General features: G+C 36.5%; 1 protein-coding gene across 1 annotated transcript in view; it reads right to left on the minus strand.

Moving 5' to 3' along the window:
- Window positions 1–11,062: 11,062 nt before the first annotated feature.
- The window catches only part of LUZP2 (leucine zipper protein 2), a gene marked incomplete at its 5' end in the record, with an annotated part of 196,561 nt that continues 191,185 nt past the window's right edge, over window positions 11,063–16,438 (minus strand). The window contains 2 exons of the mRNA XM_082000822.1: window positions 11,063–11,403; window positions 12,089–12,166. Of these exons, the coding sequence (XP_081856948.1) occupies window positions 11,353–11,403; window positions 12,089–12,166 (129 nt within the window). The 3' untranslated portion in view covers window positions 11,063–11,352. The remainder of the gene's footprint in view (window positions 11,404–12,088; window positions 12,167–16,438) is intronic.

Here is a 16,438-nt window from a genome sequence, read left to right on the forward strand (position 1 = left end):
TTTATTAACTTAATCCTATGTATCTACATTTATGTTTTGAATTTTTTTTTTCTAGAGTCCTTCTAGCTTCATGGAACATGGTAAATAGATTAACACTGGAACGTGTAATACACAAATCTCCTCTCTTTGGCACCATGAATTAACCTGTCCTTACAGGCATCTCATTATAGGAGTAGTTGAATCTTTCACGCTTTTTTTCTTGCTATAAAAAACTATGTCGTCTCTGACTCCCAAGTGAATAAATTGCTTTACAAACTTAAAAGCAAATGTTCTTGTTAGGCATATTCTGAAAAGGGTGTTGAACTGCCACTGACACCGTTATCAACTGCTACGAGAAGAGCAACACACAGGTTTTTGACTCATTGCCAAGATGCACCATTCTCCTTCGCTGGCTGCATGCTAGAAGGACTAGATCTATATCAATTGACAAAATAAATACTTTTTCTCAAAAGTCACTGTCCAAATTACTGTCCTTGCTTTCAGTTGTGAAAATAGAAGGCAAAACAATTCCATAAAATTAATCCAAAGTAATTATTTTGTATTTCAGTCATTAAAAAATAGGATCACTGAGTCACTGACTACATCTTCTTCAGCAATTAAATTTTGTATCTTTGAAAGTTTTGCAAGCCCAGGGAAATATGATTTTCTCAGCCATTATTTTGGTTTTGCTCTGGCAGGCTTTTAGGAGTTAGTGAATTATTCTTCTCTACGTAATAATTCAAACCAGCACGTTTCCCAGAGGACGTTCATTTCTTTTTTTAAGCACATTTTTTCCTAGTTAAAATGGTATTTGAAAAAGGGAGAAGGAAATGAGAAAGGAACGAGACAGATGTATCAATCACTGAACGGTTTTAAAGAGCACTGACTGCATTATTTCCAGCAAATACATTATGTCCTGATTCAGGAATAATAAGAAATTAGATCTCACATATTATGCATGAAATAAATCCAGCTTCCTCCTCCTCTGTGATTCCCCAGGTCCATCAGGAGATGAGAAAGGTGGAAAAGCGTAAGAAAGCACCTTCAGGGTACTGCAGGATGCAAATGCAGAGCAACATACAAACTAAAAAATCAGACTTATTTCAACAGTCCCTATATTATAGAGTTGTCATATGTGCACCAAGGATTGGCAATAAAAATTCATTCTGATGCAGTACCATTTACCCCATCAAAGACAGTCCTATGACATTAAGGTAGATTAAGGTAGATGATACCCTGAGAACAAGACTCAGCTGGCACCACTAAATTTAGCTGAACATTAGGCCGTGTGGGAATTTCTTACAGATGGCAGTCATCTCATCTGCACTGGAAAAGGTAAAAGCAATATAATTTCATTATTTGCAGTGAGCCTTTGCCTGTCACATCTGCAGAGCAATAACACCACAAGAAGATTTTTTTTTTTTTTTTTTTTAAGTGTTAGAATTTGCTCAAACATATTATGGCTCCACTTTGCAAGTGAAAAACCTAGGAAATGGGTCAGTTTATCAGCAGCTAAAGCTCACATAATTGAGTGTGTTAACTTTGTAGCAGTAATGGATGTTTTATTATTAGCAATCACAAATATTATCACAGCTGTAAAGCTGTTATTTAGCTTCGCACTGTTCATTGATTAAGAAGCACTTTTAATTAAAACCACCAAAATTCTGGTCTCCTTCCTTAACGACGTAACGGAATTCAGATGAAAAGGGGTCAGTTTGGGGATTATTTTGTGAGTATTAATTTATTCTATTAATCAACATTACCTAACAAATTCTGTCTTGGAAATGATAGTTAAGTTAATAAAGATTTATAGCCAAAGTGAGAATCTCATACTTGTTTGGTTTTAAATTTAGGAACCTGATTAACAGGAGGTAAATTCTACCTGCCAAATTCACATTGAATTTTTTGAGTTAGTTGGTGTTCAGGTTTTAAATTCTGCCGCTTTTATTAGTAAGACATAGAAAAATACCCACCCAGGAAATCCTGTTCTCTCTTCGATGACCCATGATGAAGAAAAAGAGAGAAATGAGGAAAGGTTCAAAGTACGAACAGATCTCCAAAATCAAAGACCTCTCTTACTCAGGGATATAAACATCAAAGATATTTAAACTTTTTTTTTAAAATCTGTAAACCCAGATGTATTAATCTGTAACAGTAAACCCTCCATTTTTTCATGTTACACATTAATATGCATTGTATGGTTTTAAAGTAGTTTGAAATTACATATATATGATCCGATTTCACTCACTTTCGCCCACACGTAATGTAGGAGTAAATCTAATGTGAATGTTTGTGAGATGAGAGAGTTCTTTTTGAAATGTAATGTGTGTGTATATACACACACATGATGCAGAGGAATTTCCTTTCTCTTTTCTAAAGGTTTTTTAAGGTGGCAGCTTTCTTGAGGGCTCCTCTCCGAAGTGGGAGAAGCGCGCTCTTCCAAATTATCCAAATCCTCCTTAAGTTTCTACTGAAATCAGGCAATCTTTTTCTTTGGGAATAAAAGTAGTGTAGCACCAAATCCAGGATAATTGTCATTATGAATGCTATTTGTTTTAAAGATAATTTTCAGAGCAAGCTCTACGTTTTCTTCATTTTCATTAGAGCTCTGAAAAACTGTAAGACTGTAAGCTGCTACCAACTTACTCCGAGCATGACTAAAAACACCCCAAAATATGAAAAGTATCGTTCAGTTTTAAAAACTCCCACTCTGCCTAGTAGCTATCTTAATTAGTAACCATTAGATGAAGCTTAATTTGCTTTCTGAATATAAAATCAAAATCTCAGTAGTGAATTTCAAAAGAGTGGAAACACTGTTCTCGATTTCTTTCCCGGGGTTCTGCAATAGCTACAGGTGATCCGACACTTAAAATTCTTTTTCGTAGTGAAAAGAGTATTATTTCAGAGGATGCTTGGAAATCAGTTTGTGGTTTGTGTCCTATCCTGTTTATTCTGACCAAGCAGAGTTTGAATGCAATGTGCAAGAAAGTGATTTACTCATTCACTCATGTAAATAAAAGAAATTATCATCAAACAACTTGACATGCCAAACGTTGGTCGTTACTTTTCTCACGCATAATTAGGACCCTTGAACAGTTCTGAACCTATCTTGGCATTAGTTTTCCCAAATAATAAGGAATAAATAACCCATGTATGTTTTTTGCTGTTTTATGTAGCAGCTGCATTTAAACTAATTTTTTATATCTCTGTATCTATCTACATATCTATAGAATATATATAGATACAAATACATAAGGAAAATAATTGTACACACTATATAAGAATACGTTATATATACTATAGCAGAATATACTACCTATAATATATATAATCTTTATATGTAAATACTATAAAAATTATGGATGGTATATATACACATATGTTTTGTTACTGTATGCTAATATATTATATAAATTATTGTTGGGTATATAAATACAATGTGTATAAGTTAATGCTAATTTTAATGTTTGTACTTTCCTTCAGGTCATCACAGAACGTTTGTTCCCAGAAGCTTCACTGAAATGTTATGGTTAAGAAATAATCTGGCCCAGGGATCCTAAAACAATTTTGAATTTTAAAACTTACTTTATGTGGGTCTTATTTCAATCAGTAATCAACACTCTCCTTGACATAAGTCTAGATTTTGTCTGCGGGTTTTTTGCTTTGTTTAATTTTGGTCTATTTTTAAATTTTTATTCTTTTAGATGGCATCTTCCACCGCATTTCTCAAAAATTCATGAGCTTGAACGTCAACCAAGGCTGTGATGAATTACAAGTCTATAAGGCCAAGAATAAATCAATACCACTTTTTAAACAGCATGTTTTCCCATCTCACAGGAAAGATGTTAACTGAGTTCTCCTTGTTTAATAGGCACTAAAGAAAGCGTGTTGAACACTTTTCCTTAACTTTTTCAAGGGTCACAATTCTGAAAATGCAGTTATGCTTGTTGCGGTTTTAAAGTCTTTCATAGAACAACATGGAAACTACTGCTTACCACATCCAATTCTGTTCAACCTTGTCTTTAACTATAAAACAAGCAGCGTGGCAGGATTTGCTCAGAAGTACGCCCGCCACAGCGCCGGAGGTAACGCTGGGGTTCGCCGCCAATAGCGTGACACGATAGCTCAGCCAGGACGTCAGACGCTCGTCCAGCACTGCCCGTGCCAAAGCAGTTGTCCAAGAGCAGCGACCTGAGGAATATGAACAAACGTAGGTGCAGAAAATGGCTTTTGTCAATGGGACGTGACGGCCGCATTGTGTCAGCACCTACCGTAGCAGGACTTAACAGCAACATAAACCTTGACACCGACACTTCAGCCGACGGGTTGACAGGAGAAAAGACAGAAAGATGGGAAGAGGAAAGTCAGAGGATATTATCTGATGCATAAAACGAAAGCGTTCTGAACATTACATCACTTTATGCTCCAGGTCAATATTTGACAAAGACAGATGCTTAACCAAGTCTTTCCTGATATGCCAAAATATTATTTGCTTGTCATCACGTTAATCAAAAGGATTCCTATTAATTTACAGCTACAAAGTGAGACACATACACGACAGGCATCCGGGTTTCCATGTATTGGCTAACCCTCACCTAGTTTTAGTTAAATGCTCTCCAACCGAGCAGCGCATAGAGCAAGGCAGCACCTTCGCGACATGCCCGCATATACACCCACGCGCGACGTTCTGTCTGGAACGCTGCTCGTCTCTTTTCAGGTGCGCGGGTGAACTGGCAGGACTGCGTGAATGCAACGGCAGACCTGATATTAACCTCCAGTCCTTGGGAATGGAAGAACTGCCTGTTTTAGGAGCGTTCAACACTTCCAGTTGTAAGGCTCTGTTTTTAGGAGCTCCTAGCTTTATTTATTTGAGTTGTTATTTCCATTTTGGACTTCTACCCCAGGTACAAGCGTTCCTTTAATTTCAGCCACAACAGTTTAACTCATGTCCAACGTAAGCTCAGGGAAAACAGATCTTTTCTTATTTATTTTCCAGACTTAAAAATAATTTTTAAAATCCTACTAACTTTTAAGTTCTACACCTTAGAAATGCCTGGAAACATGTCAAGGATATACGTTTTGTCACAAGCATGTAGCTGGCTGGGTTTTTTTTTTTTTGCCATATCTGCAAGACTGGAAAATTTACAGTTTGAAACCTGTGTCCAGTGGGATCAAAGTCCACCAGAGTGGATTTCATCTGTGAAATGAAACTGAAAATTTGTGACGCTACTGTAGATTATGCAGAGTTAAAACGATTTACTGAAATGAAGGCTGCCCTCATTTCCCTGGAGGAGAAGGGAGCTTGGTGAAGCTTCAGTAGTGCCAGCTGGGGGAAGCACAAAGGAGAAGACACAGCGACAGCAAACAGACTTGTTTTCAAGTCTGATTTTTTGATTCTTCCCATTTGAATCTTTCTGATGGTGTCTTATTCAGGGGATATGATTGTATTTTAAAAGCTTCTTGTCGACCATTCGTAACACAACGAAGATTTTTGGCTGCACTATTAAGGAAAGGGTGCAGGCAGATACATCTTCACCTGCTGTCTGAGCACGGCTGATGTAAGTGCATGCATCTAGGAGATGCTAGCACCCACGGTTTATGTAGATACGTAAATACAGACTCAACTGCTGCTTTTGCTAGTTTTGGTCTATGGTTTCTTCTGAACGTCTGTGAAGGCTTTTTCCCCCACCCCATCCAACAACTACAACCATTTCTGACAATGATTTCAAATGAACAGTCACTTTTGTTCACTTTCGTTTAGCTGAACATAGCTTGGTCACTGGGTACCAATACATAATTCTTGCAGTTAGCCTTAATTATGGTACGCGAATCTATAAAATTGAACTATTAATCATGATAAAGTACAACGAGATCACTACATCATTGCTGTAGGACAAGGTTGAACATGCTGTGGAAAAATAAAATTAGTATTATCTTTCTTACTTTTCTGAATCAATGTATAAAGAATTTTGGGACACTTGTTTCACCGTGCAAATCAAGATGAAAGCACTGAAGTACATCTCAAATACTACTGTACTTGAAAATAACTTACGGAAATTTAAGGAAAAATATTTTCAGTTAGAGAACATAGTTAATGACTGTTAGGAAAGTTTTGATGGTCTGAAATTTTACATACATGATTTACTTTAGGCATGAGTTGTTTCATGACTTGAATTAAGTTAAAATTTATGAAGTTAAAATATTACAGTAAAGTCAAGTTAGTGTTACATAGATCATTAATTTGTGTAGTCATGACTCACAGCACCATTAAAAATATTTTGGAAAAACAAGTTAGTGGTCTCTGGGTATGGCTAATATTTAAGGTTTGTTTGTTTGTAAGAATTACTGATTTATTTAAATGAATATTTAAAAACCATAGTGGTGCATTTTAATATATATATATAAACACAAGTGCGCCAACTGCAGTTGACTGCTTGGTCAACTTTGAAAAGAAACACTAAAAGTAAAATTAGATGGCAACTACCAAGTAGGATTGCAAATGCAGACTTTGCTATCTATTTTCATTAAATGGTTTTCTTTTGCATTTTTAAGTGGAGCCAAAAAGGTAATTTTTCTTACAGACACCTTGTCATCAGTAAAGAATACTAAAAATACATAAATTAGAAGACAGACAAATAAAATAGATATTTCTAGCTATTATTAACTGGTTTGAGATTTTTCCAGAAATCCATCTATTTCTGGAGCTTCCCTTTAAGAAATCAAATTTGAATTTTTTTTCAACAAGCAAAGAAAATGTGCTAATATTTCATACGCTTCTGTAACATTTTTTAATCTAACAATCTGCCTTAAAAAAAATTAACCTATCTTATCCCATATTGATATATTCACATTATAGAAAGTAGTGTATTATACACACCATACACAATACAAGTTTGTTCTATGATTCTATATCATTTGTACCTACAGAAGTGAGAGAGAGCTTTGCCAAAGCCACAAGGTCAGACAGAGAGACAGAAGTCAATGTACCTTAATTTTAATGTTCTAAGACTCAGTGAGAGCATCCTCCATTCATATTGAAAGAAATTTTTTAAATGGAAAAGTCGGTCCTTCTGACCACGTTGTAACATATGCATCTGAACTGGACTGAATTTTTGGTTTTTCATAGCCCATTATTTCTGAAAAAAAACTACGAACTTCACAGGTTATTGTATAACTGAGTGAAAAATGCTGTCTGTACATAAAATTCAATATGAAAGGCCAACAATGGGGTGGATTTTACTATCTTTATTCTTAAGCAAGGAAGTATCAAGACTTAGTTTTATGCATCCTGTTGATTACAACAGAAATAAAATCTAATTAAATTAACTCAAGCAAAATTATCTACCGTGTTCTACTGCAGAAAATGAACCATTTTAAACACAAATAGGCTTAAGCATTTTTATAACTTTGCAACATGAAAATTAGAGGAATTTAGTGTTCTATTTTTGTAAATAGGCATTGCCGTGATCTTTGTCATTCGGTACAGTGAACACCTCTTAGTTAAAAATTTCATAATGCACAGTAAAATCTGACCATGGATTAAATTTTACTCCAGAATTTTTAATTTATATACACATATGTATATTTACATGTAAATTTATGTTTATGCATATATATATTATGCGTGTATTCTTAGAAATATGTATGCACAAAGATACAGATGGATAGAGAGGTTAATTCAGAGTAGTCTAGTTCGCAAAAGTAAAATGAAAATGGAAATTTAAAGTTTGAAACTATCTAAAATCCATCTCATACTCTTATAAAAGGGAATATGTTTGGCATGCTATTAAACTGGAAATTAAATTGTTTTTAGCTGCTAAACTTTAGAATATCTAATAGGAAAACCTTTTGTCTCCTTACGTGTAAGCCTTATTTGCAAAGAGAAGGATACGGTCCATGACCTGGTTGCCAGGCAACTGCATGGAATTACAAAACACGTTCTTAAGATGTGCTGCCCTGTGGTATGAAGGGTCTGCACAGGGAAACAGCCCCAGTGATATGGTTCTCTCTGAACCTCATAATAAGAAGGTTTTAGAGTATTCTCGAGAGACTAAGTACGACTGTGGCTTAAATTGTATACATTGAAGTTCCATTATGACCATGTTCTTCATAATACTGAGTAACTGCAAATCAGAGGAAATAGCAACATCTGTTTAGCCTTATCCCAGCGCTGGGATGTGGAACTACTTACGCTCACGGCTGGACTGAAAGAAGGGTTATTGATCCACCGGGGGAAAACATACACACCATCGCTAGTGACGAGCAATGTTAATGCTTGGAAGCATTGTCGTGAAGGGGTTTTTTTTTCCCTGGTTTTTGTTTTTGGTGGGTTTTTTTTTTTCTTTTGCTTGACTTGTACTACAAAAACTCTTATACATCCCAGTGTCCTCTCCAAAATATACTTTTTCTTTTTTCCACCTATAAATTGAAAAGAAGTTTCCTCTCAACCTGAAAAGATGTTCATATGTTTTTGCACTGTAGTTCTCCAAGATACAATCGTCAAGCATATATTTCACTTTCAATGTGCACCAACCTCTCAGTAGAAGACTAAAATCTTCAGAATAGCAATATTCATTAAGCCATACCTACAAAACATATCAGATATACATACATCATATACAAATAAAATATTAATTTATCCATCATTATTTTTCTTAATTCTGTATCATTATGCAGATTATTCTAAAAATTGTAGGTATGAAGATAAGCAGGGATTCCCCCAATCGTCATCGTCAGGAAGCGAAACTGTTAATCACACTGAAAACGAGTGGCAATCAATGTCCCATCTGAAGGTAGTCAAGTAATCCTCAGAACAGACATAATTGATTTCTACAGCTTTAATCAAAACAGGAGGATTAATATTCCCCACCAACATGGCTTTATTCAGTTCTGTCTCACCTGACCTTCACCGTCACTTAGGAAAAAGGACATAAAAAAGTGAAAACATACGTGCATGAAAACATATCCCAGAGCATGATCCCATGGCTAGAGGAAAGCTTCTGACAATAAACCTTTTGGGAAAAAGAAACAAAACCCAAAAAATAACCTCACTACACTCTACCCACCCCAACGTTTTGTCTTTTTCTGATGGTAAATAGATTTACATTAATTATCTGGTGGTGAAATACCAATTAAATGATGTGCATTCACAGAAAGCAGAGGTCTACTCAACCATTAATTGGTTTAATGTAAGTTAAAAAAAAAGAAAAAAGCAAGCTATATTATTGCTGATTTATAAGGTTCAGTTTTTTCATGTTGTGAACACCAAGCCCAAGCCATCCCTCGACACAGCAGTAATACACAGTTATGACAATAACAACAGATACACTATCAGCACTGCTGAATTCTTTAGAAAGGAGAAACGAATGCCAAGTAGGACAGTTCACCTCATTCCTCTGGGACTCGTACTTGAAGATCCATGTCCTTTCTAGACAGATGACTGAAACAGTTTCAGTGTTTCAACCCATACCTCAGATATTTCAATTAAGGTGTGTCATATGCAAAGAAATGTTGATTTTGACATAACTGGGAATTAGCGGCAGCTGTAGATATGACAGGAGCACAAGTCTCTGGCTCACTGAAAATTTTGAAATACAGCAGACTGTCTTCAGCCAGGTTTGTTGTGGCTATAACTGAAACGTAGCAAATGTCTGCTACGTGGCCCACATCTGCCTGAAACAAATTCATTTGGTATTGGGTAAGTGCAATTTGATGATTGATTTTAGGATCAGGTGTGAAAAGCCACATCTTTTTTCTGACTATTTTTGTAGCCAGGGTTTCACTTCTTTTGACACTTAACATGGATAATCTTTTCTTTGATAGTAGTGTGACTTTGCTGAGCAGTACTTTGCCATCATTTGGTCAGCTCATGAGTTTCTTTTCTTTTTAAAAATGTTGAAATTCCTCCAGGCAAAGAAACCTACCATTCTGCAGTAGCTACCTTTGAGTAGAGGAGCATCTACAAGATGTCAGGGTGAAATATTATTCACACCAGCGAGGAACAGACAACTATTAGATGAGTTAAAAGATAGACAAAAATCTTAAAAGCTAAAACTGGAGCAGATAAAAAAACCAAACCAAATAAAAGATTTGCCTATTTGCTTCTTAAACCAATTCAAAAGGAAGGAAAACTGATATAAGCAAACTACTTTCAATCTAGTAAAAGCTGTAATGTGCTGCTGTGTGTGGTAAGAGGAAGGTGGGAGTTTACAAGTTACAGCTGCAAGATACAACACTTCGTGCAAGAGGAAAGCATAAAAGCATTGCATCAGGCAATTAACGGTTCCTAAGGCACTAGTTCTTGAAAGATTTGCATCTCAAGAAAACAAGGCATACTAATTCCTAACTAAGACCAATAATGACATACACACCACGAAGCAAGAGGATTGTCTCTTCCTTTTCCTCCCTTCCTTTCTGTTTTGTTGTCAAAAGAGTACGTGACCCATGAGGAACTGGAAGACCCCCAAGAGTCACAGAGCTTACGCCAACCAAAACGCTCCTCTGCTGTAGAGACCAAGGGCCACCTACAGCGGACAAAGTGGTGTTTTACCATTTAAAGTATATTTATCCTGGTGAGATCAGCACAAACATAAGGGATAGAACTGACTTCCCATGACTGGTACACCCAAGCTATAAAATTTTAATTCAGTTCCACCGGCAAAAATTTTTGCTTGAATCCTAACAGCCGTGACTCACTCTATCGCTATCCCTTTAAACCTGCATTTCTGTCAATGCTTCAGTGCTGAAAAAAGGACTAGTTGTGATGGCCGTTAGAAAAAAAAAAAACCAAACCCAATCGATCAAACATCTTTTATTGTTTAAATAAGCAGATTTGAAATGGTATTCCTGAAAGGTAAGCATACATAGGCTGCCGCTGTTCCGTTTTTACAGTTGCTCTTACGAGTTGTATTGTACTTCAACTCTGTTTACACAGATATTTTTTCCCCCTGTTAACTGCCCCTTAATTCTTAACTGGATTTAAAACCTAATCTGCCATGAAGGTACGTGAAATAGAATAGACTGAGAAAATACTTGAGAATGGCTGTTGTTTACAAAGAAAATAATTTATAGTATGCAGTTACTGATCAGGTAGAACAATAGTTCAAAAACTGGACTGTATTACAAAGCATTTCTTCAAACATCCATTTTGGATTATTGCTGAAAGGTACTAAATGGTCTATTCTAGACTAATTTACAAACATTCATAAAACAGTGGAAAATGCATGCTTTAGAAACCTGGTCCACTTCATGCCTCTGGACTAAAAAGAATATGAAGATGGAAGCAAATGATGGGCATTTTTCATGTAGATTAGCGGTGCTTAGAGTTTTTTTTCTTTTGTACTAACAGACTCTTCATATTTTTTCTCATTTCTTTCAGGTGATTTTTTTATCTCCAGGTTTAGTCCACGGAGGGCTGTGCAACTTCTGTTGAAGGTGAAAACAGCATCAGTGTAAGCACTGTATACATGGCATGCACGTACATAAGCAAATAAAAAAGTTAAAAATCCACTGCAATAGTGCAAATAGAGCTGTATTTCTGTTTTAACTGATGTACCAGTCTAAACTATTATAACAGAATACGACATTCGTCAACTATGTCTAGAGAAGGATTCTGATCTCTGCTGAAAAAAAGCATATTTAACAATCTTTGACAGTGCATAACCATACAAGTCTGATGCTGCTGTATAATTATGGTGATTTTTATATTTTTCTCTCGATCTATCAAATAAAGAGCTCAGATATACAACTTCCTTAAGACTTTCCCGTTGGCAAGATGGCTGCATACAGCCTCACGTAATTACAGGTATATAATTGTTTTGGAAATCTCCCCCTTCTCCTTTTCCCGGGGCTATGGACATCATGTTATTAATTCAAGCCATTTGACTACTAAGATAGTCCAGTTCTTCAGGTATTAAATAGGTTTGCAAATCGTCACCAACCAGAAGCCATCTGAACACATGAACTGCAATCAGCTACAATCAACGTCTGAACCGAATAAGCAGTTCTGGTTCAAAAGCGTTAGCATAGAACGCGTAAGTATACTTAAAGTAATTGCCTGCATTGCGAGACCTTTTAATAAAAACCCAAGAATTACTCAGAAACAGAATACCTGAAAGCTCGTCTCTGTTTCCGCTGTCTTCAAATGAGATGTTGCATTATTGCGATTCCCCAAACACGTCTTGCCAACCTGCCAATACAAATGTCAGAGGTAACTATTTCATATTTTTTCCTAAAATATTCATGTTTTTTCTAAAAAAAAAAACAAACCAAAAAACCACCACCAACAACAAAAAACCCAAAATCAGGGGTTTTTTTAGCCTAGTTGATGAAATGGAACACACCAAAGTTTTCCTAGCTAAGTGAATCCCATACTCCCCTCATCCCTGTAATAGTCTAATGTGTCTGTAAGTTTAACAACTTAATATGTATCTAGCTTTTTTTCTCATCTTTAAATCTCATCACAAATAGTGAACTTTATTCCTACAGCGGTCCCATAGAACAGATAAGTAGTTATAATTGTCTGTTACGGGTGTGGAAATAGTAACAAACAGACGAAAACTAGCATTACGGTTCGGATTTCTCTATTACTATTGTCTTGTCTAAACTGCTAGATCTCTTAGGTATAATAATCCCTGAGTGGGGGACATGTACAATAACTCCCTGAATGGGAAGTCAGATGACTCACAAGGCACAGAAAAGCTTGTTAGATTCATTGCTGACATTTTATACCAGCAATAATGTCATTTTCTTTGCCAATATGCCTTTTAATATCAGGGAAAACAGAGTTGAACAGCATAAATAAAATTAATTACACTAGATTTTTGAACCAAAGAGATCTCCTCTTACGAGTCTTAAGCAGAGATTTACCCAGCACTGGAATTTCTGCTGTAATTAAATTAAAGTCCCTTCAGGAGTGGGATTAATGATGCCATAGGTGAAGAAATTAAAATGTGAAATACAGCAAAATATTGATAATCTTTGGTCATTACTTTAAAATGTGATCACACTGGAACTTCTCTACTTGTTTTGTTATTAAAACTAATACATTTAAATGGAGTGAAAATAAATTAGGGTTTTTTTTAAGTTTTAAGTCATCAAGACTCATTCCAACATAACAGTAATTTTGTTTATTTTAAGTTTTAACCTAACTCTTCCTCTGAAATGTTTCTTGTTTAGCATAAGCCCTTGTAGATTTTTGAAGCTAAGTGAAGCCTAGATAGAATATTTTTTGTGCATCAGACATATTATAACACATTAACGAAAAAACGTGAAAAAACAATTTGTATATGGCCGTGAGCTTTGCTCATAGGAATATGAATACAAACATGCCTTCAACCAGAAACTCCCAATAATATCCACTACAAGGTTTGCTGATTTTTCTGCAATTTTTAATTTAACTTTTAATATTATGGTTGATAACATTGGTCTAGGATAGAATAAGCTATTTCTGTCTAGGAGAGCAAAGGAATCATGGGGAAAAAAAAAGGGAAAAAATCTCTAAATGGTATGTTTTGAGGCATTTTTTTGGACAGACTTAAGAAAACAGAAAGTAAATTTGAATTCCTCCTATAGCAGCTTATATCATGACATGATAAAAATTACCTCATTCAGCAGAGAACATTGAAATAAAACACCCAAACACACAAATTAAATATCAAGAGATTTTGTAAACACCCTTTCAGCAGAAATGACATTAGATTGGAGTTAATTAAAAAGTACGAGATTGACAAGGGGGAAGAAAATTCATTAAGTTTTTGCACTTGAGAAATTCTGACAGTCCCTCGCCTGTAACAGAGTTGGTCTATGAACGGGTGTGACTACGAAAACGAAACACGTTGTTAGGAAAAGACTTGGAGAGGAGACGGCTGCCTCCCCCGAAAGCTTCTGGAGAGCCGGTGCTACCACCAGGGATTTTGCGGTACTTCGGAGGGGTTTTAGTCGTGTCGAAGCTACGGGAGTGAGGCTCGGAGACGGTGCGATTGAAGTGACTGGTGGTGGAGACTCTTCCAATTTTTCCCACTATACATAATAGCTAATAAAAGTTGAACTAATATTACACTCTAGGGAATAATCAGAGTAGTATTTATAAAAAAACCCAAAACCCATTGATTAAGCACCTACTCCTTTTCTGAAAAAAACCAAACAAGAGGTGGTTTATGTTCTAGATAGAGTCTGAAGAGTGAGATGACAAAGAGTAGAAATTTTAAATACAATTTTAATACTTCAAAAACTTAAAAGTGTGGTGCTAGCAGAACTTGTATTTAATACATTTACTAGTGAGCTAAATTCAAAAAATGTTTTCAGCTTAGTCACATTTAGAAAAGCTTGAGGGTTTCAGAGACTTCTAGGTGAGCAGCTTGAGGACAAAAGATGTTATAGGTCAAAAAAGGAACAGTATTTCAGGTTCTGTAACGAAGAGGACAGAAATAACGCTAATGAAACATAAAATCATTTACAAATCCGTAATTTACTCTAACTGTACATACTAAAAAAAATTCAGGCAGCCTATTTCACCAAGACAATGCATAAGAGATAGGAAACCAAAAATATTAATTAAAATAAATAAAAATAGAGGTTAAGCATTTAAGACATACACGAAAGAAGAAAAACAAATGTTGCCTTAGAGAAAATAAAAGCTAATGATAAAAACAATGCTTTCTAAGTGACTAAACTGTCATATGCTTTTCATAGACCAGACAAAGGTCATCTTGGTAGGAAAACGGTAGTGAAGATTTATGTCTGTAGCATTTCATATTTGTTCACTCGCAGTTGTTTTCTTTAAGTAACACGCCATATAGAACACTGTTGGAGAAAGACAGCAGAATGGGACATTTTTCTAAGCAAAGCAACTCCCATGTCTTTATGTTGTTAAAGCATAAAGCATTTATTATTGATTCCTTGTCACAGTGAAGCCTTGTATATCATTAACAAATAAATTGCAGATCGAACGACAGCGACGACTTTGGGTACGCCATCAGTCAACGGCAGTTCAGCAGCCAGAACCGTAACCAGTCACTGTGGGTGAGCTGTGCTACGTCCACTGGCTCTCGGCTTTAAGTCAGTTCAGTTCCCAAAGCTGAGACACATCGGCACAACACCACCTCCTGCTATAAACGTAAACTGGGTTTAACACTGAAAACAACCAAACTGAACCCCCTACGTATACACCCTCACGCACATATATGCGCCTGTGTGTGTATCTACGTCCTTATACACACACAGAGGTATGTATCTGTATACATACATATACATAGGTGTGTATATATATGTGCACATATATGTATATATAAACACATAAATATATGCACACACGCATCCTTTCTCTCAGCCAAAGACCACCTCCAACAAATTGCGAAATATAAACCCAATGCACGACAATATCTTTCACAGCTGTGACTGACATACAGACAAAAAAAAAGCCAAATATTAAACTTTGGGGTTTTTTTGGCTAGTTCCCTGTGTGCCAAGTGGTGGAAAGATTGTTTTGTTTGCTCTTCTGCGCGAGTCTCTCTTTCTGCCAGATTCGCTCCTGCGAGAGGTAGACTAATTACAAAAATACAGAATGATAGCTTGACACGGTGGAAACTAGCAAAAAGCAAAAATAATTGCTTTCGAAAAATAAAGGGGTTGAAATGTTGTCAGCGTGGTTTTTCTATTTTATGAAGACGAGACTTTAGAAACGCCTGCTGGCAGAGCTACTGGGATTTTGTCAAGTTTTGCATCAAGATTTCAGCGTATCTGGGATGCGAGGGCAGACGCGTACCTGTGCGTTTCTCCCACAAGAACTGGCACTCCAGCTGCCCTGTTCGGAAGGTGAGAAGACCGTGAAGATGCCGACGCGGAAAGCCTCTACGCAGGACGCTTACGCTTCCAGCTCGCACATAAACCCTCTAATGGCGCGCAATGGAGCGGAGTACACCCTTTCCCCTCGTAACGCGCCGTCCTCACGCCTTGCACCACCAAGGAGGAGGAAGCCCGGCACAAAATTATACCCCCCTCAACATACGCTGGTAGAGAGACACGTACACCTGGGCGAAAAGCAGCTTGCCCCATTCCTCTCGGAGAAGATGGTTGCTCTTCTTCCAAGGAATGAATATCTTTCAGAGAGACTATTACTAGCATAGCTAATAAAATGCTGAGACTGTAAGAAAAGACTAAAAACATCCAAGTAGAAACAACGTTCAGAAGGTAAAAAAATGAAAGGCAATAAGTCGCAGGAAAAAAAAGGTCTCAAGTCAGTCTCAACTCCATTGACTCCTCTTGCACTTTCATAACAAAGCAGGTTGTGATTTAAAATCTAAAGCAATACTTGAAGGATGCTCTGGTTTTCACGCCAAGTGTAACACGACATGTCCCAATACGGAGTGTTTCCCCCGCTGTTGCGCGGAAAGCTGTATGGAGACGAGTGGGAACGTCGTACAGAGGATGAAAGAGTTTTGTCTGCACGTAATCTCTGTTG

The sequence above is a fragment of the Phaethon aethereus genome, assembly GCF_964289735.1.
Source record: "Phaethon aethereus genome assembly, chromosome: 5".
NCBI lineage: Eukaryota > Metazoa > Chordata > Aves > Phaethontiformes > Phaethontidae > Phaethon > Phaethon aethereus.